The sequence below is a fragment of the Lolium rigidum genome, chromosome 5 (assembly GCF_022539505.1).
Source record: "Lolium rigidum isolate FL_2022 chromosome 5, APGP_CSIRO_Lrig_0.1, whole genome shotgun sequence".
Classification (NCBI taxonomy): Eukaryota; Viridiplantae; Streptophyta; class Magnoliopsida; order Poales; family Poaceae; genus Lolium; species Lolium rigidum.
This window is the reverse complement of record NC_061512.1, coordinates 261,066,161-261,088,034: the sequence shown is the minus strand read 5'-3', so window position 1 is coordinate 261,088,034 and position 21,874 is coordinate 261,066,161. Positions and strand designations below refer to the sequence as shown.

General features: G+C 42.9%; 1 protein-coding gene across 1 annotated transcript; it reads right to left on the bottom strand.

The window, feature by feature from the left end:
• Nucleotides 1–295: 295 nt before the first annotated feature.
• On the bottom strand, nt 296–3,721 carry LOC124657547 (BURP domain-containing protein 4-like). Its single transcript, XM_047196081.1, has 3 exons — nt 3,685–3,721; nt 3,516–3,584; nt 296–975 (listed from the first exon to the last, which is right to left on the bottom strand). Exons 1-3 carry the CDS (start codon nt 3,719–3,721, stop codon nt 296–298), a joined length of 786 nt encoding a protein of 261 aa, XP_047052037.1.
• Between the last annotated feature and the right edge of the window lie 18,153 nt (nt 3,722–21,874).

Here is a 21,874-nt window from a genome sequence, read left to right as displayed (position 1 = left end):
AATCTAATACTCTCCACTGAAGAGAGAAGTGGAACTGATTATTTTAGAATCTCTTACAAACAAGGCAGACCTTTATTCCAATAGAGAGGAAATTTGGCACTACCATGGCCGTGCTCTTGATACATCTATCATATATTTCATAGAGAATACATAAGATGATTTTGTTACAACTCAAACCCTTGCAGTACATAAAGGTAATTATTATTTGAAAATATTTATTTCGCATACATGGCCACAATTGCCGGTTTGTAGCAGCCTAGAAACTACCAGAATCTAGTGCCTACAATTTATTTAACTAGTAGAACATGATGTAATTCTGAGGCATATAATGGCAAACTGGTTCACCGCGCTCTCCGCCCAGCAATTCAAAGTACTCCTTGTCCCAGTTGGATGTGTTCATGTGGCACATGACAGTAGCTGTAACACGTGCCATGCCATTTTTCATATCATTGAGTTGCACCCTCAAAGCCTGCACTTCTTTTGGCTGATGGCAATAAAACACCTCATATGGAAAATCCATAGGGTGGCATGCCACTGTATGATTGCTGAGTTGGGCGATCTGTGCCACAACGTACCTAGTTGTGAGGCTTTCATGCCCATGAATCTTTGTCAAGACTGCTTGTGTGAGGTTTGATCCTAAAGCTGTAGTGGCAAACCTTGCCATTGCTTTGCGAGATGAGGTGCACACGTGAGGCTCTTCCCTGTCAATAGGATTGACGCATGAATGAAGGGTCTCGGCTACCTGCTTTGCCTTCATGGAGTTGTAAGGTATCTTGAAGCGTGATACAATTGTTGCGAAATACTTTGGCTCCAATGGGGTAGAGACTGAACTATCAGGCTTTGGCATATCAGCTCGTGCAAACATGGTGCCTTCTGGTAGTATAGTGCCGACATGCAAAATCTTCTTCAAGAACAACATGCCCGTTTTAACTTTGATGTGCCAGTGTCTTGTTTGCGCTTCAGGGACAAGAGAAGCTGCATAAATATAAAACATCGGTTGAATAAATCGACATGATAGTATTATTTTGTTGATTTATTATAGCCTGTTGTATTTTGTAGGTAATAACAATCAAAGATATTATTCAGACATAACATATTCCCAACTTTGTATGATCTCACAAGTACTGACCGGAAGATGAAGGATTTGCACTTTTCCAATGTAGCGCATAAGAACTTGCATCAAAACCATTTTCTTCTGTAGGAAATTAGATACAGTGAGTTGAATAATAATTAATCAATTCTCAACTTAACAAGAGAAGCTGCATGGTTATAAAAAACCGGTTGAATAAAATCCACATGATAATGTTACTTTGTAGATTTATTATAGCTTGTTATATTCTGTAGATAATACAAAAAAAAAGATTTTATTCAGACATAACATATTCTCAAGTTAGTATGATGGCACAAGGTACTGACCGGAGAGTGAAGGATTTGCATTTTTCCAATGTAGCGCATAAGAACTTGCATCAAAACCATTTTCTTCTGTAGGAAATTAGATATAGTGAGTTGAATAATAAATAATCAATTCTCAACTTAACAAGAGAAGCTGCATCGGTATAAAACACCGGTTGAATAAAATCGACATGATAATGTTACTTTGTAGATTTATTATAGCTTGTTATATTCTGTAGATAATAAGAAACTAATATCTTATTCAGACATAAGATATTCTCAACTTAGTATGATGGCACAAGTACTGACCGGAAGGTGATGGATTTGCATTTTTCCAATGTAGCGCATAAGAACTTGCATCAAAACCATTTTCTTCTGTAGGACATTAGATACAATAAGTTCGATTGAATAAAATCGACATGTTAAAGTTGTTTTGTAGATTCATCATAGCTTGTTATATTCTGTAGATAATAACAAAGAAAGATCTTATTCAGACATAACATACTAACAACTTAGTATGATGGCACAAGTACTAACCGGAAGGTGAACGATTTGGATTTTCGAACCAATGTTGCGAATAAGAACTTGCATCAAAACCATTTTCTTCTGTAGGAAATTAGATACAGTGAGCTGAATAATAAATGATCAATTCTCAACTTAACAAGAGAAGCTGCATAGTATAAAACTTTGGTTGAATAAAATCGACATGATAAAGTTGTTTTGTAGATTCGTTATAGCTTGTTATATTCTGTAGATAATAACAAAGAAAGATCTTATTCAGACATAACATACTCTCAACTTAGTATGATGACACAAGTACTAACCGGAAGGTGAACGATTTGGATTTTCGAACCAATGTTGCGAATAAGAACTTGCATCAAAACCATTTTCTTCTGTAGGAAATTAGATACAATGAGCTGAATTATAATGATCAATCCTCAACTTAACAAGAGAAGCTGCGTAGTTATAAAACTTCGGTTGAATAAAATCGACATGATAAAGTTGTTTTGTAGATTCATTATAGCTTGTTATATTCTATAGATAATAACAAACAAAGATCTTATTCAGACATAACATACTCTCAACTTAGTATGATGGCACAAGTACTGACCCGAAGGTGAAGGATTTGGATTTTTGCCCCAATGTAGCGCATAAGAACTTGCATCAAAACCATTTTCTTCTGTAGGAAATTAGATACAGTGAGTTGAATAATAATTAATCAATTCTCAACTTAACAGGAGATGCTGCATAGTTATAAACCATCGGTTTAATAAAATCAACATGATAATGTTATTTTGTTGATTTATTATAGCTTGTTATATTCTATAGATAATAACAAACAAAGATCTTATTCAGACATAACATACTCTCAACTTAGTATGATGGCACAAGTACTGACCCGAAGGTGAAGGATTTGGATTTTTGCCCCAATGTAGCGCATAAGAACTTGCATCAAAACCATTTTCTTCTGTAGGAAATTAGATACAGTGAGTTGAATAATAATTAATCAATTCTCAACTTAACAGGAGAAGCTGCATAGTTATAAACCATCGGTTTAATAAAATCAACATGATAATGTTATTTTGTTGATTTATTATAGCTTGTTATATTCTATAGATAATAACAAACAAATATCTTATTCAGACATAACATAGTCTCAACTTAGTATGATGGCCCAAGTACTGACCCGAAGGTGAAGGATTTGGATTTTTGCCCCAATGTAGCGCATAAGAACTTGCATCAAAACCATTTTCTTCTGTAGGAAATTAGATACAGTGAGTTGAATAATAATTAATCAATTCTCAACTTAACAGGAGAAGCTGCATAGTTATAAACCATCGGTTTAATAAAATCAACATGATAATGTTATTTTGTTGATTTATTATAGCTTGTTATATTATGTAGATAATAACAAACAAAGATATTATTCAGACATAACATATTCTCAACTTATTATGATGACACAAGTACTGACCGGAAGGTGAAGGATTTGGATTTTTGCCCCAATGCAGCGCATACGAACTTGAATCAAAACCAATTTTTTCTGTAGGAAATTAGATACAATAAATAATAAATCTCAACTTAATATATTCTTAGTATGGTAAGCTTGCATGATTACTTACGAGATGCTGGTAGTTCAGCCCTGTCATTCATTGTTACTGGGTCAGCAGCCATTGTGAAAGCATTTTTCTCTGCAGGGAACAACAAACCATGAGCTGGTTATTATTTTGTAAACTATTCTCTTTGCTCGATATTAACTAAAGAAAACACTACATAATGGAATGCCAAGACCTCCATCAGCATTTACAGAAGGGATTCCATAACCCATGTATTATTCTTAGCTACAAGGAAGATGGTGGATCAAACTAGAATACGCTAGGAATACTCAGCCGCCTACTATGTCGCTATCATCGAACATTCGACAGAAATCGTGATCCATTTCCATTATAAAAGGAGAAAAGAGGAAAATGGAGATGGAGATACCACCACTACTTTACAGAACAAGTCCACCGACCCCTTCCTCTCCACCTCCGACTAGTTGTACCGTCGGAGAAGAGGTCCACAACAACACATTCAAGTTCAAAACATATCTCTATTCTGCTCTAATGTGCGTTGCTTATATCAAATGGAATTATGAGTTTAGTTGTAGTACGAAATTTAAAAATTGAAGATATCACAAGATGACTCACCAAAGTTTAGAAGGAGCAGGACAAAGGCTATCGTCAACACCTTGGTCCCCATGTTTAGATCACAATGAACTGAATTGTGTTGAATGAGGAAGAAGGGTCTCGGTGCTTATTTATACAGCTTGGGGCTCTAGGGTTTTATAGACAATTTAATACGTAGCGTAAAGGAAAATATTTCTTAATAAATGGCATTGATAACGTACTTATTTGAGTACTATCAGGATGAAGGGAAATGCTACTCCTTCCATACGAGCATATAGAGATTGATCTCTGGAATCCGCTGCCTACTCAGTTTTTTCTGCCTTCGCGTGCGATAGTAAACGAGAGATTTCGAAAGATCAGGGCTAATATTGAGCGCATGCATTGGTCAGTTAGAAAAGATAGTCAAACGTATTAACACAAGGAAATAAAAAGGGAGAAAATCGTGGAAAGAGGTATCGGTTGGGAGTGTTTTTTAGGAGTTAATTGGGCTAATTAATACACAATTCACCCACATTTTTCGGTGTACACCAAAATAAAATAAAAAACGGGCACCGCTACGGATCGGCTCCCGATATTTTCTTTACGTGATTTCAGGGACAATATAGTTATTACATAGGATTTGCGCTAATCGGAAGCTAACTATTTCCGCAAATCATGTCACATTTAATTTGTCCCGTTAGGAAATTAATTACTGATTCCATGGAAGCAATATATTCTACTAAAAATGAGTTTCCACATTATTTAGCCTGCTTCCTTTCAAAATGCATCCGGTTTCCAGTGTTATGCAAATCTGCTTCCGATGCAACCAAGTTTTAGTTTGATGCAAACCTGCTTCGTATGGAAAGGAAGTTTCTTTCACACGCACCATAATTGTATTTCCATACAAAACCTGTGTTTCCGTATAATGAAGAATATGCTTCCATGTTGGATAAAATTTGCTTACATTTAACAAATATATCCATATACTACTTTGATTTCTTATGAACCACATTTTGTTTCCAATGGTACCATACTTTGCTTCCTATGAAACTGAAGTTTGCTTCTATGAACAAAATACATATGTTTACTTCAATACTATTTAGCTATTTGCTTCCTCCACTGTTCATGTTAGTGATCTACAACTACTGCACCATCAAACTAAGTTGACACAGATTCCAGTCGACGTCATCCTCACGGTTTGATTTTCCGTATAGCCCTCGAAGGACGAGGCCGCATGTGCTGACCCGGTATACCACTGCATGTTGTAGTACACCAGTCATTGACATAATAGTTGCTAAGTACCAATCCGCAAATATTACATCCCTCAGGGTGATATAACAGAAACATAGTTTGTCCTTTATTTACTCATTTATAATATTACACAAGACATATATGTACTGTTAAGCTTCATGCACTAGCCACTTGAACCAAAAGTCCGAACTGATGGAAAGGGCTAGGCAATCCACATATACATTTCACAACACCCCACTCGCGTGTGACGGGAGAAGAGAAAGTCAACACGTGAAAGAAGAAGAGCACACCGAAACAGGGCATCAGCGGTGGCTAAAGAGGGGGACAATAGCAATTTTTAGGCTTAATTGCGAAAACCATGTGAAAGCCAGGATTTGAACTCAAGACCTGGGGCTCTGATACCATGTTAAGCTTCATGCACTAGCCACTTGAACCAAAAGTCCGAACTGATGGAAAGGGAAAGGCAATCTACTTATACACGTCAACACCCCCTCTCACATGTGATGGGAAGACGAGAAGACAAGTCAACACGTGTAGAGAGGCAAAGAGGCAGCGCCGGGACCACACGCCACACGGCAAGAGGCTGCGGGGGAATTTAGAATAAATTGGGAAAGCCAGGATTTGAACTCGAGACCTGGGGCTCTGATACCATGTTAAGCTTCATGCACTAGCCACTTGAACCAAAAGTCCGAACTTATGGAAAGGGCTATGCAATCCACATATACATTTCACAACATGTACATCGTTAGAGAGGATAACTCGGTAGTTCTAGTTGAACTCTACTTAACTTCTAAGCTAGTGGTAGAAGTAAACTAAGTACCATAACTACTCGAGCAACTTTATTCTATATATTGGTTCGGTGCTGCTCGACTACTACTAAGATGCGATGTCTAGATCTCTGATTCTTCAGAGACCTCCTCCGTGTCGTAAGCAATCATATAATTCACCCCTTCTACGCCTCCTAACAGGTCTAGCTCTTCATAACAAACATCTTCTGCTCCTTCAGGGGCCTCCTCCAGGTTATTCAGGCAGTCTAAGCAGGAGATTCAAAAAAGAGTGAGTACGAGCGCACTCAGCAAGTCATTATAGGGAAAGAAGTGTTTGATGCACTAACTACATCCATGGACCAGAAAATCGTATGCCAATGCAAGTTTTCCTAATCATTTCTTCAAACTTGCTTTTATTCAGAAAACTATGTCCGTCACCCTTCACCGAGTGTCTAGAACTTCATGGAGTTCCTTTCCGGTCGCGTTCGCAGTTCCAAACCTAGAACAGGGAGTGACAAGCGACGATTTGATACACTCTGCAGAGGTGTGTTGCTTTACCTATAAGAGAACTTATCCTTATTGCCAACCGGGTAGCTCATCATGTCCACACTTCCTTGGTGCGAGGCCTATTATAAGGTCCTACCCAATCATTGTATTTCTCCGCGACCCTGCACACCCACCCGCATTGTAGTTTCAGTCTTGGATCCTCGTCGGTTCATTTGTCCGACCTCGATTTTATGCTCCCTGGCCCACGAACTCCAAAGGTAAGTTCCGACCTCAACACCATCATCGGTCTTGTACAACCCATCATAGACCACGATACCGTGAGAACTTTAGGGTTCACCACCACTCTGGTTGCTCCTTCCTAGATGCAACTACTCCGATAAAGTGCGTTCGTTGATCTACGGAAGGAAGAAATACAACTAGCTACTTTGTCCCATTTCAGATCTTATGGTTAACACGAGTATTACGACGCAAGAATCACTAGACGACATTAGTTGTTAATCCTAGGTGAGTAACCCAATTGCAATGGAACCTCCACCATCAACTCAAACCATGGTTCCATTGCCCACCACATAGTCATATTCATAATTGGAAAAGTAATATTTTCTTTGTAATGCAAGAGTGATAGTAATTTGCAATTAATTTGATAAACATAATCAATGTGACATGAGAAAGTGATGAACTTTCCTGAACACTGCAAGGTAGTGCAATTGGATTGTTTGGATTGACCCTGGTCCTCGGTTTCTGAAAATTAGCATCATTGTCCGATAAGGGGCAATGGTTAAATATCCAACTGATGCATGCTCTCGAGTTTTAGTTGTGATTACCCCTCATCAGGTTTTACTTTTGATTTCAAAGTTAGGGTAATAGGAAGAGTTGAGTTTAAATTTTATTTATCTTCCTTAAGAGTTATAAAATACTGTTTGAAGTTTTTAAAGATTTTCTTTTCAATGAAAACACTTTTATTTCTTAAAAGATAGTTTTAAGATTATCTTGTATTTAGTTTTCAAGAAAGAAAAAATGGTTTAATATTTTCTTCAATTTAAAGGATTATTTTTCTTGGATGTTGATATAAAAGATATTCCTTTATGTGTTTATTTAATTGCTATTTATTTGAATTATGTTTAAAAGGTTTTTAAAGATTCATTTTTGAATAGGGAATAAATTTTAGATTATTATTCCTATTTTCTTAAAATTTTAGGTTTTTCCTATGGCTTTAGGGATTTTCTTGAATTTCTATCAAAAACACCCTAGTCAAAAGACCCAAATGGCCTTGGGCCCACTGGTCAGGCCAACTTACCGGTTATAATGCACCAGCTCACCTGGCTCGGCCCATCGGCCGCCAGTCGCCTCTCTCTCTCTCTCTCTCTCTCTCTCTCTCTCTCTCTCTCTCTCTCTCTCTCTCTCTCTCTCTCTCTCTCTCTCTCTCTCTCCCCCTAACCCTAATCCTCTCTCGCTCTCCTCGTGACTCATATCACCTCTCCCGTCGCCGGTTGCTCCGGCCAACTATGGAGATTTCAGGCTACGCCCCAGTCTCAATCGACGCGCCTCGTCGATCTGACGAACACGCCCTCCTCTCCTCGTGTGCAACCTTCCCGTGGATAGGGTTTCAATGGCCATGTCGATTTGGTGCCTCCCGGATGTTCTAGTGGTGGTGGTGCTCGGCATGGCTTCGCCTTGGTCGCGGCTCGACGCCGCCAGGACCGGCCTGTGCCATCGTGCTGCTCCAGGTAACTCTCGATTTCCTCTCTGTCTGCCCCTACCTCTCTTTCCTAATTGCTCTAGTGATGGAAGATGATCATGGCCATGTGCTTACTTGTGATGTGAGCTTGTTGTGAAAATCCTACCTATGGATTCTATTCCTCTGTACCATTATGTTGCTTCTACTGCTTGATTTGGATGGCTCCAATTTGTGCAGCTCCTCTAGTGTTCCCCTGAAAACTTGCTATTGGTGTCTATGTTGTTAGATGGTATCTAGGGTTGCTGTTGTGCACTGTTAGGGTATGAATATGGGCCTTGTATGTTATCCATGGTTCATTTGAAGCATCTACTGCTAGTGGTTAATTGGATGTGGTAGTGGCTATGTGCTATACTGATTATTCTATGCAATTGTGACCATTTATGCTTCTCTGATAATTATCATATGAGGCACTTGATGCTTATAGAAGCATTGTAGTGTCCAGATAAAGTCAGTATTGATTTTTGCCCTCTAGTTGCATGTTTATGTTATTGATGCCTATCTGATGCTTATCATATATACTTTGGAAGGTTCCTGAACTTAAATACTTGTTCATTATTGATGAGTTGTTTAGGAAGTGATGATTCAATTAAATTGATCTTGAGTTATATGATTTTCAAGATCTATTTGGAGGTTATAAAATAGTTTGAACCTTGTTTGGTGATGATGACTTGATTAGTTGTTGTTGGATGCGCCTGTGGTTGATGTGACCACAACAGTGATTCACTGCTGCTTCTGGTTGCTCTCACAGCTTATAAAAGAAAATGTGGCTTTGGTGTGAATGAATAAGTTCACAGTAGATGATCATATATATGATTGCCACCGTGAATTCTCAATGAAGACAAATCCTAATTTCTGATGGTTCTAGGTGGGCTAGTGTTGCTAGGTGATACTTGTAGGCTTCTTGTGGCTTGATACTTATCTAGTTAATTCTTCGCCGTGCACCTATTATTTCTTTGTTGAACAATTCTAGCTACTGGATGGTATTGATCCCTGGTTGCCTTCTTTATTGCCAGCTTCACTTGTTCTAGGTAAAGGAACATTCTATTATAACTAGTGTGGTTAATAAAAGTACAAAGAAAGCTATAGAACATGTTGAACAAATAACTGTTCAACCTGCAGTAGCAATAGTAAAGGACCTTGTTACTAAAAATGTAGAAGATGGGCACATTATCTTCTGTGAAGATGCTTCTAATATTTTTTCACATCCTAGTAAATCCAAGAAAACTAGTGAGCATGTGCTTACTGTCGGAATATGTGATCATTGCTATTATGGTTTATGTGATATTGGTGCAAGTTCAAGTGTTATTCCTTATGAGCTTTGCAGGGAAATCATGCATGAAATTGATTCTTGTGAACTTGTAGAAATTGATGTGGTTATTCATCTTGCTAATAGAGAGACCATCTCTCCAATTGGTATTGTTAGAGATGTGGAAGTTTTATGTGGTAAAATTAAATATCCTGCTGATTTTCTAGTACTTGGTTCAGCTGCTAGTGAAACTTGTCCTATCATTTTTGGTAGACCTTTCTTGAACACTTGTGGTGCTATTATAGATTGTAAGAAGGATAAAAGTGTTACTAAATTTGATGGAGAGTCTTATGATTTTAATTTTTCTAAGTTTGTTAAAGCTCCTTATGAAACTGAATTGCCTAATGAAGATTTTAGACTTGTAATCTTGCCTATATTGCTCTTGCTCCTAACAATGCTTTGCAGCAATATATGGAGGACTATGAAAGTGATATCTTTATGGAGGACAGAAATGAGATTGACGAGATTCTTCGTCGTCAACCAGAGATGCTTAAACACAATCTACATGTGGAGGACTTGGGTACCACACTACCACCCAAGGAGGATCTTGTTTTCGATTTAAAACCTTTACCTGATGATCTTAAATATGCTTATATTGGTGATAAGAAAATATATCTTGTTATTATTAGTTCTAAACTTTTAGGACAGGAAGAGGAAAGATTATTGGGAGTATTGAAGAAACACCGAGGATCTATGGGATATAATCTTGATGATTTGAAGGGGATTTCTCCTACTATATGTCATCATGCTATTAATATGGAACCTGATGCGAAGCCAGTTGTTGAACATCAACGTCATTTAATTCCTAAGTGAAGGATGTGGTAATAAATGAGGTATTGAAACTCCTTGATGATGGTATTATTTATCCTATTGCTGATAGTAGATGGGTTAGTCTTGTGCATTGTGTCCCTAAGAAAGGAGGAATTACTGTTGTGCCTAATGAGAATAATGAACTTATTTCTCAAAGAGTAGTAGTTGGTTATAGGATATGCATTGATTTTAGAAAAGTTAACAAAGTTACTAAGAAATATCATTACCCTTACCTTTTATTGATCAAATGTTAGAAAGGTTGTCTAAGAAAACTCATTTTTTTCTTGATGGTTATTTTGGGTTTTCTCAAATTGATGAAAAAAAGAAAGATCAAGAGAAAACCACTTTTATTTGTGCTTATGGAACTTATGCTTATAGACGTATGCATGTTTGTTTGTGTAATTCTCCTGCTATGTTTCAAAGATGCATGTCTGCTATCTTTCATGGTTTTTGTGAAGAAATTGTGGAAGTATTCATGGACAATTTCTCTGTCTATGGAACTTCTTTTGATAACTGTTTGCACAATCTTGATAAAGTTTTGCAGAGATGTGAAGAAACTAATCTTGTTCTTAATTGAGATAAATACCATTTATGGTAAATGAAGGAATTGTTTTTCGACATAAAATTTCTGAAAGAGGTATTGAAGTCGATAGAGCCAAAGTGGAAGCAATTGAGAAAATGCCCTGTCCTAGGGATGTTAAAGGTATTCGTAGTATTCTTGGTCATACTGGTTTCTATATGAGGTTTATTGAGGATTTCTCTAAAATTTTAAAGCCTCTTACTAATCTTCTCCAAAAGGATGTACCTTTTGTTTTTTATGATGATTGCAAGGAAGCCTTTGAAACTCTAAAGAAGGCTCTAACCACTGCTCCTATTGTTCAACCGCCTGATTGGAATTTACTCTTTAAAATTATATGTGATGCTAGTGATTTTGCAGTAGCGTTGTTCTTGGACAACGAGTAGATAAAAATTTGAATGTTATTCATTATGCTAGTAAGACTCTTGTTGCTGCTCAAAAGTATTATGCTACTATTGAAAAAGAATTCCTAGCTGTAGTCTTTGCTTGTGATAAGTTTAGACCTAATATTATTGATTCGAAAATTACTATTCATACTGATCATGCTTCTATTAGATACCTTATGGAAAATAAAGACGCTAAGCCTAGGCTTATTAGATGGGTGTTGCTTTTACAAGAGTTTGATCTGCATATTGTAGATAGGAAGAGTGCTGATAATCTTGTTGCTGATAATTTTTCTAGGTTGGAAAACATTTTTTATGATCCTTGTCGTTGCCTATTCGACGGTGCCTCAGAGGAGGGATCCTCACGAGGGGGTGGAGAAGTAGGGGCCATAGGGCGGAGAGTCCTCGGGACGGTGGTACGCGATTTACCCAGCTTCGGAACACCTGCACGATGACATGCCTACTGCTGCTTGTCTGGAATTATCTGGGCGCTTTCGCATTGTTACAATGAGTTGTGGTTGTGTCTCTAGGGCTCCCAGGATCCGGCTTATAAAGGCGCCCGGATCTAGGGTTTATAAGGAGAGTCCTAGCCGGAATACAAGTTGCCTAACTGCGGAATATTACATTTCCGTGCACGTCAAGGATCCGCCTTCCATCAATGTCGTACTGGATCCGGATACTTCATGGGCCTTCACGGATCCGACCTCCTTTGTAGGTCAGTTAAGATCCGGCTCCTCGCTCCTAGGCTGGACTTCATCCATCATGATCTACAGCAACTGGGCCGCCAGATGGCCCGCATGCCACATCACCACATGTGGGCCACCCGGGCTTGCCGGATCTAGGCCATGCCGTTGATATACCCATAAAGTATACCCACAACAGTAGCCCCCGAAGCTCTCCGAGGTTCATCATTCCTCCGACTTCATTTAGCTCGGATCCGAAGAGAATCTTGAAAAGCTTCCAAAACTTCGTTGTTTCCGTCTTCATTCAACCGGGAATCATTCGTTCTTTGGTAACGGTAACTTAGCAGATTTCACGCCCACGTCGTGCTCAACTTCCTTTTTTTCCGCGCTAATTTTCGGAGATGCGAATCTTTAGCCGGAAATTTCGGCGGTGCACAGTTAGGTCACCACTACGTCGTTATACCGCTTTGACCTAAGACACATGGCAGCCATCCAACGGCGCGACCATTCCGTTCACCATTGGATCCGACTCACGAATCTCCGCGCGGGGTCTATAAATACCCCTCGCGTTCGGTAACTCCCATTCCTTTCACCGCATCCACACTTCATCTTCTTCCTACCGACAGCGCCGCCTCCTAGATCTCATCTCCGGCGAGCTCCTCCGCAGAGAGCTTCACCCACCGCCGCTCCAGAGCCACTTTCGACCCAAGTTGCGTGTAGTTGAACGGGAAATCTCACCCGCCGCCGATTTGTGGTCATCCAGAGCTTCGCACGCCAAGTCCGACGACCTCAACTTCGCCGGTGCGACGGGGAACCGCCACACCATTAACGGTAAGTTCGCCGGACCCGTAGAAGAAGAAGCATCTTAGATTAGTTAAGTTCCGGCTACTCAGACCGTTTCACCAGAAGCATGTCCACTAATTCACCTAAATGTACCGGTAGTTCTCCGAATAGTCCAAAACCAATCTCACTGGAACCAAGTTGTCCGGAACCATTAGCTTTCCTACCACCACATATTTCTGACACCAGGTTAGCTCAACCTTTCTCCGCATCTTCCAGCAACGCACTAGGCCGGATCCCAACTCTCCAAGAAATCCGAGAAGAACTCGAAGGTCAAGCAAGAATGGCCGAAAAAGTGCAGGAAGCAGAGCAGAAGAAGGCTTCCAAGGCCCGGAACCGTGAAGGTTAAAAAGGGCAGTGGTGGCCATGCGAGGTCAATGACTCAGAACTTCGAGACCTCCAGAACGAGGGCATGATTTCTCCGCAATGGAGTTTCATGAAAGACTCCGTCACCCCCAAGCTGGATTCGGACGAGCACGTCCTTATGAAGGCCTGGGTGGAGCGCGGTCTATCGCTCCCCTGTTCCGAATTCTTTCTCTCTGTCCTAACCACCTACGGCCTCCAACCACATAACCTATGCCCCAATTCATATCTCCTCCTCTCGAACTTCGTGACGCTCTGCGAAGGGCATCTCAGAATTCGCCCGGACATCCGCCTATGGCAATTCTTTTTCCGTGTCAAGAAGGAGACGAAGGACAAGGCGATGGTCAACTACGGAAGCATGACATTCATGCTCCGCCCTAGAAGGATGTATCTGCCTCACTCTTCTCACGAGTCCGTTCGGTACTGGAACACCGAATGGTTTAATGTGAAGAACATCCCAGTTCTGGACATACACGACGGGCTACCCAAGTTAGTCAACAAGCCTCTGGAAGAACTAACCAGCTGGAGCTTCGTCCCCACCCTTGCTCACTTCCCAATTCTGGAAAAAGCAGCGCGGAGGATTTCCTGGTTAGTCCACAACTGGCTAACCGGAATTGACCTTACTCTCAGTTGGTTCTCTCGCCGGATCCAACCACTGAAGTATAACCCGCGACTGATCTGCGAGTACACTGGGGTGGAAGATCAACTCCGAGTCACCCGCGACAATCTGCCAGCGGATTCTCCTAAAAGGAGGATCAAAACTCTTGTGAAGATTACCCGGGGCCAACCGGTCCCGGAGATAGTGAAAGACATCAAAATGAACAACTAGTGTCCTCCGGTACGTATCCGTACCTTGTTACTTTAACTTCTCATTTTTCGAAGTGTTTTTAACTTCTTCATGTTTTCCTCTCCAGCTCAACTCTTTGACGGAGGATTTTCGTACTGTACTCCGAGTGCCTGTTAGTGGCAAAGCGGCGGAGGAGGATCCGGAGGACGATGATGAGGAGGAGGAGCAAGCACCCAAGAAGGTTGCGCCCCGATCCAAAGCGACCCTGCGCCAAGGTTTCCGGCCCCGAAGCTGGAGCTAGCGGCGAGGCCTCCGCCGAGAAAGCCAAAACCAAGCCACCTCCGCTCGACTCAAAGAAGGCGGAGTGTGAACGTCTCAAACTTCTGGCAACAGCAGTAAAAGGATCGCGCCCGCTCATTCCCGGCGCCACGCAAGTTTCCGAGTTCATACCTCTATTTCAACTTGTGTAATTTTTAGTTATACATTTCCTTTGCTTGTTGTAGGAACCCAACCACCACCACCACACGGACCAACATTCAGAAACCTATCACGAAGTATATGAAGGCATCTCCGGCTGTTGGTCCCCTCACTCCAGCTCCGCCAAGCACCTCTCACGCAGCTCCCCAACCTTCTCCGCCCAGAGCTCAACCTTCGCCTACGCCCGCTACCGAAGCTCAAGTGGAAATCATTCCTGTGAGTAGCGAGAAGGCAGGCGGAGGAAGCTCCGGAACGAAGCGACCTGCTCAAGAGGAAGCTCGGGTCCAAGGCCAAGAGGAGACAGAAGTTAATTCCTTGAAATGGGCTGAAGCTGCGGCTAGTGATGCCGTCGAATTTCCGAAGAATTTTGGCGATCCGACCGACCTTACCTCCACCCCCAAAGCATATGCGACCAACTTTTTCAATAAAATTACTAAGGCGGAGAAGTGGGATCTAGAGAAAGATGTTCTCAACGCCATGCTCAACAATGCCTGGGGCAAAGCTCATTCTGAATCGTCGGAGATTCAGAACTTCAAGAAGGAGATCGGGCAGTTCTGCGACCAGCTCCTCGTCAAGCGCAAGGTACCTCCCAGTAGCCCCCAAGTATCTAGGCGGAAACTAGTCAATAGTTAGCACCTGGATACTTAGAGTAGACTGAACTGAAGTAGAATTTTAAAGCGCTGTAGTAGCCCCCAAGCGTTATGGCGGAAAATTTTCCGGCAATAATGCTTCGAAAGGATCAACATTTTTATAGCGTAACCGGAACTTATTCCTGCTATGTTTCCGTTATAGGAACAACACGCGCTACATTATGAGCTGCACAAGAACATCACCTTGCAACGCCACGTGACCCTGAACCAGGCGGATTAAATCTCTGCTGCTAAGGAGAAGATTGCGAAACTAGAACAGCTGGCGGAAGCCCAAGGTTTGTTTCCAGCCAAGCTTGTCGTAAGTCCAAATTCCGACTATTGAACTAATTTTTAACTTATCTTGAACAGGTGCATCTTCTTCTCTCGCCACTGCCTCCTCCGAGCTGGAGAACCTGCGCTCCTCTTATAAAGATCTAGAGACAAAGCTCATGGAGGCGGAACAGAAAAGGAGCATGCGGAGAAGCAGCTGGCGGAGAAGAACTCCGAACTCATCAAAAAAGAGCGCGAGTTTGCAATGAAGCGAAAGGTTGACAGCGACACGCTGCAAAAGCTGGAAAAGGAAAACAATGTGTGGCACCCCCGGGATCAGGGTTAGACAAATACCAGATCTTCGTCCGACATAAGCCTAACCTTGAGCTCGAGAGACTACAGTGAGAGAATCGGTAACACAACAGTGACTCTACGACTCAAAAGGATATATTACAACTCTTAACGCAGTAAGATCCAAATTATTACACGCGAGGTCACCGACCCAACATTCAACAAGCAACGGAAGCAAATTATGTTATTCTAAATAACAAGATAGCAAAGGGCTTAAGAAGCCATAACATAAAGCGACGTCCCAGCCCATAAGTCGCAGTGCTGCCGCTCGGGAACTCCAAACTAACCATCGATGTTAACGTAGAAACCACCTTCGGACTGTAGCGACTTCATCCGAAACAAAAGCATGCAAAGCTGAGTACAGGGACTCAGCAAGACTTAGTACAACCTTTTAGCAAAGCGGGTATGCGGGCTTTCTGGTAGATCTTCTTTTGCGTAAAGCCAGTTTTCCTTTGTAAGATGAGAGAGAAGAGAAGCTCGACTACTCAGAACCTTTGAAAGGGGATAAGAGAGCGACATCTCCACCTCTATTGATCATCATGTTGTATCCACCAATCTTCATCATCTCGAACCACTATCCTCGGATCACCCCCTCAACACCCGAAGAAGGTGTCCGTAAACACACATTGTTTGCCAAGTTTTACGATCAGGTTAAAGTTGTCTATGATCACGGAATCCATTCCCAAGTCGTCCAGTAACCGTGGACACGGCTTTTCGAAAAGATTTAACCCTGCAGGGGTGCACAACTTTACCCACACGTGCCAACCGACTCTTAATGCCAATATATTAGCTCTCTTCCTTGGAAAGCCGGCAGAGGGTGGTCGACCACGACCTTTACCTTGCTGTCGCCGAGACCATGAGTCACGCGCTAAGGATTGTTCCGCCGTAACGGGTCAAGTCCCGAAGTCGGTCCTTAACGATGTGAGGCGAGGTGGGTTTCACCGGGGACTCTAACCCAAGCCACCTCGGCCACGCTTACCTACCCGTATGCTATGCACCTTTTCACAAACATTTTCAATGCATATGTCCAAATAACGCGCAAACTATGTGACTCATGGAATCTACTAGGCAAGTTAGTGAGTCGAGAGGGTACCATGATAGGGTCTCGTGTGGTTGTACGCTCGGTCTTGGTTCAAGAGGCGAGAACTCGGTTCCTAGGGTCGGCAGAAGCAGAAACAATCCACCACATCCCAATGTGGCCTCTCGTCCGAGCCTTTAATCATGTTTATCATCATCTCTATACTTACCACGTTAACTCTGTCATGCTAGATTCATTTCATAGTAAGGCTCCAGTCCGAAGACCGGAGTAGTAGCGTAACAAACTAAGCATGGCTAAGCATAAAGAGATAAAGGCTCTCGCAACGCACACATGCCAAACCTAGTTATGCTAGGAGCAGTGGATCAGGGTATCGAGGCTACAAAGGTCGGGCATGCAACGGATAGGGTAACTCTATCTATCGATAAAAGACAGTTGAATCATATGCGATATGTAGGAACCACGAGATAAAAGCATTTCGAAAACATAGATGAACCAGGTTAGGGCTTGCCTTGTCCCTCGGCGGATGGGTACTGTTCTTCGGTGGCGTTGACGTCGGACTCGGCTCGGATCCTATCGCGAAGAACCAAACACCGGAAAGGGAAATAAACAATCACCACATGGCATAATGCAATGCGCATACAAGATGAATGATATGTCATGTTAATAGAATTGAGTAACCCTAGGTGCATCGTCAATTTAATGGGGTTCCGGCATCGGACCCCGACATATGAGAGGGTTCTTTTAGTGTTTCACTACATTTGCAAGTTTAAATGTTGAAATGATGTATGAAATGCTCATAAACATGTAGGATTTCAAATTCTGAACAATTTGATATATTACACATCATTTTCTGAATTAAAAATAAACAGAAAATAAATAAAAGGGTCGGCTGACGTCATCATGACGTCAGCACGACGTCACGCTGGCCATGGCCGGCCAGGTTGGCCACGGCCTGGGCGATCCCGTGCGCGCGGGGCAGCGAGGCGGGGCGCGTTCGACGCGCGGGGTCCTCGCGAGCCAGAAGAGGGCGGCGCCGCCCTCCAATGGTCGCCGGAGGGGCGTCTCCGGCGAGCTCGCGCGGAAGGCCGGGCAGGTGCACGTCGCCGGCACGATACGGGCCGCAATAGCGCGAGCGGCGGGTACCAGGAGGGGCGCCAGCTCACCGTGGAGCTGTTGGTGAAGACGGCGTGGCCGGAGGAGCTCCGTAGCGGCGGCGATGGTCGCCGAAATCCCTCCCGGCCGCGGAGAAGAAGAGGGAGGTGGCGGCGATTGAGGGCGTCTCCGGTCGATTCGGCTGCGGGGAAGGATGAGGGGAGCGAGGCGGAGCTCGTGGCGGTGTCGGCTGGCCGCGGGGAGGCGCGAACGGCGGCGACGGTGAGGTCTGCGGGGCTAGGGTTTCGGCCCGCGGCACAGAGAAGAGGAGGGGGAAGAAATGGGGCGTGCTAGGGTTGTCCACGGCGGCGGCGCGGAGCTTTGTAGGCGCTCGGGGGCGGCGGGGAGGATCCAGGCCGCCGGCGGGATCGACGGCCTTGGCGTCGACAGGCAGCAGCCTGGCTGCCTGGAGGTAGAAGACAAGGGGGAATTTTATGAAAACCCCCCTAGTCTTTAGGGTTTTCTCCGGGAAAAGAAAAACAGGGTGGTTTTTATGGAATTTTGGGGTATTTTGACCCAAATTTTTCAAGGGTTTTTGCACAAAATTTTCTTAACACAAAACTACAACCATTTGCAACATTGTTTCATAACATTTTAGTGCAAAGTTTCTCAAATTAAATGCAAATGCATGCCATGCTTATGATCAACTAACAACATTATTGATTAACAAAGTTGGTCTGTTACAACTCTACCCCCCTTACAAGAATCTCGTCCCGAGATTCCTATGTTTTAGAAAAGAAGGTAGGGTACTCAGATCGGAGATGATCCTCTCGTTCCCAGGTTGCTTCTGACTCAGAGTGATGAGACCACTGAACTTTCAGGAAGTTGATGTTTTGACGCCGGGTTTTACGCTCAGCTTCATCAAGGATACGGATAGGATACTCTCTATAGGTCAGATCCTCTTGGAGATCAAGTGTTTCGTGATCAACACCACGGATGGGATCTTTGAAGCAACGTTTGAGTTGGGAGACATGGAAGACGTCATGAACTTCAGGAAAAGTTGGAGGGAGTTCCAACTTGTAAGCAAGTGTACCTCGTTTTGCAAGGATGCGGAAAGGACCAACATAGCGAGGAGCTAGTTTGCCTTTTATACCGAAACGATGGACACCTCTTAAAGGAGTGACTCGAAGATAAGCTTGCTCGCCAACTTCATAGCGAACTTCTTGATGATGACGATCATAATTGCTCTTTTGACGAGACCGAGCAGCTTTCAAACGCTCTCGGATAATGCCAACTTGATCTTCTCGCTTCCTTGATCATGTCCGGTCCAAAGAACTGTCTTTCACCGGTTTCGACCAATTCAGAGGGGTTCGACATTTCCGTCCATAAAGAGCTTCAAAAGGTGCCATGCCCAGGCTAGATTGGAAACTGTTGTTATAGGAGAATTCAGCAAATGGAAGGCACTTTTCCCAATTCTTGCCGAAGGATATAACACAGGCTCTGAGCATGTCTTCAAGGATTTGATTCACTCTTTCGGTTTGACCACCGGTTTGAGGATGATAGGCCGTGCTTGAAGGAAAGACGAGTTCCCATAGCTTGTTGGAAGCGGCCCGAACTTGGAAGTAAACGAGCTTCCCCGGTCAGAGATAATCTTCTTTGGAACACCATGGAGAGAGACTATCCGGGAAACATACAGATCTGCCAACTTGCTAGCAGTAATGTCTTCTCGGATAGGAAGGAAGTGAGCAACCTTGGATAGGCGATCAACAATTACCCATATAGCATTGCTTCCTTTCTGAGTTTTGGGAAGTCCGGTAATGAAATCCATACCAATTTCATCCCATTTCCATTCAGGAGTAGATAAAGGTTGAAGAGTACCAGCTGGTCTTTGATGCTCAGCTTTCACACGACGGCAAACGTCGCATTCAGCTACGAAGCGAGCGATTTCTCTTTTCATCCGGGTCCACCAGAACCTTTGGCGAAGATCCTGATACATCTTTGTACTTCCAGGATGAATCGATAGAGGAGACTCATGAGCTTCTCGAAGGATAAGCTCTCTCAGGTTCTTTTTCTTCGGCACCACCAAGCGGTTACCAAAGTATACAACACCTTGATCGTTGACGGAGAAACATTTAGCATCGCCGCTAGCAATGTTCTCTTTGATCTTAGTGATACCCAAATCACGCTTCTGAGCGGCTTTGATCTGGTCTTCAAGAGAGGGTTTCACCTCTAAGTTAGCAAGGTATCCCTGAGGAACAACTTCAAGATTGAGTCGTGCAAATTCCTCATGGAGGGCAGGTTGATATTGCTTGAGCATGAGATTGTTGCAATATGACTTCCGACTTAGCGCGTCAGCAACGACGTTGGCCTTGCCGGGCTGATAGTTAAGACCCAAATCATAGTCCTTGATGAGTTCCAACCATCTTGTCTGCCTGAGATTCAGATCTGGTTGGGTAAAAAGATACTTCAGGCTTTGATGATCCGAGTATAACTCGCAACGATTACCGTAAAGGTAAGGTCGCCATTGCTTAAGAGCATGGACCACAGCTGCAAGCTCTAGATCATGAGTTGGATAATTGAGCTCATGTGGCTTCAATTGTCGAGAAGCGTAAGCCACTACATGGCCATCTTGCATCAACACACATCCAAGCCCTTGAAGAGATGCATCACAAAATATGACAAAGTCTTTGCTTGTGTCTGGAAGGACAAGTACAGGAGCGGTAGTCAGCTTTATTTTCAGTGTCTGAAAACTTTCTTCAGCCTTTTCTGACCACTCAAACTTCTTATCTTTCTTCAGAAGATCAGTCATTGGTTTGGCGATCTTGGAGAAATTCTCGATGTATCGACGGTAATAACCCGCCAATCCAAGAAAACTCCGAATCTCTTTGGCTGACTTAGGAGTTTTCCAGTCAAGAACGGATTGAACTTTATCTGGAATGACTGCAACACCTTTTGCAGAGACCACATGGCCAAGAAAGATGAGCTCTTGTAGGCAGAACTCACATTTAGAAAACTTGGCATAGAGACGATGTTCACGAAGCTTTGTCGGCACCAAACGCAAGTGTTCGGTGTGTTCTTCTTCGGTTTTGGAGTAGACCAGAATATCATCAATGTAGATAATGACGAATTTGTCAAGATACTCCATAAACACTCGAGTTCATGAGCCGCATAAAAGTGGCTGGAGCATTTGTGAGGCCAAAGGACATGACGGTGTACTCGTAAAGACCATAACGAGTCATGAACGCCGTTTTTGGAATGTCCTCCGTTCGGATTTTGATTTGATGGTAGCCTTGATCTCAAATCCATCTTGGAAAAGACTGTAGCACCACTCAATTGATCGAAAAGATCATTGATTCGAGGTAGAGGATACTTGTTCTTGATGGTTACTGCGTTGAGCGGCCGGTAATCAACAACCAGACGCGGAACATTGGTATCCCTCTTCTTGACAAAAAGTGCAGGACATCCCCAAGAAGAAGTACTAGGTTGGATGTATCTTTTCCCTTCTAACTCTTCCAGCTGCTTCTTCAGTTCAACCAACTCTTCTCGAGGCATACGATAAGGACGTCGAGAAACAGGAGCAGTTCCAGGAACCAGCTCGATGACAAACTCCACGCTTCGATCAGGTGGCATGCCAGGTAATTCTTCCGGAAAGACATCAGGGAAGTCACAAACCACCGGAACATCAGAAATTTCAAGCGGAGGTAAGACATCAAGGGCGTACAACTCAGCATCAGGAATATGTACTGCTGATGGAGATGTTGCTGCCGAAGACCAATACAGAATGGAGCTTCCGGAAAGATCGGTCAGAGTAAGAGACCTGGCTGCACAATCAAGGACAGCCTGATATTTAGCTAGCCAATCCATGCCCAAAATGATATCAATGTCGGTTGACCTGAGGGCAATGAGGGGAATTGGAAAAAGAAGATATCCAATCTCGATTTTATTCCCATGACTAACCATATTG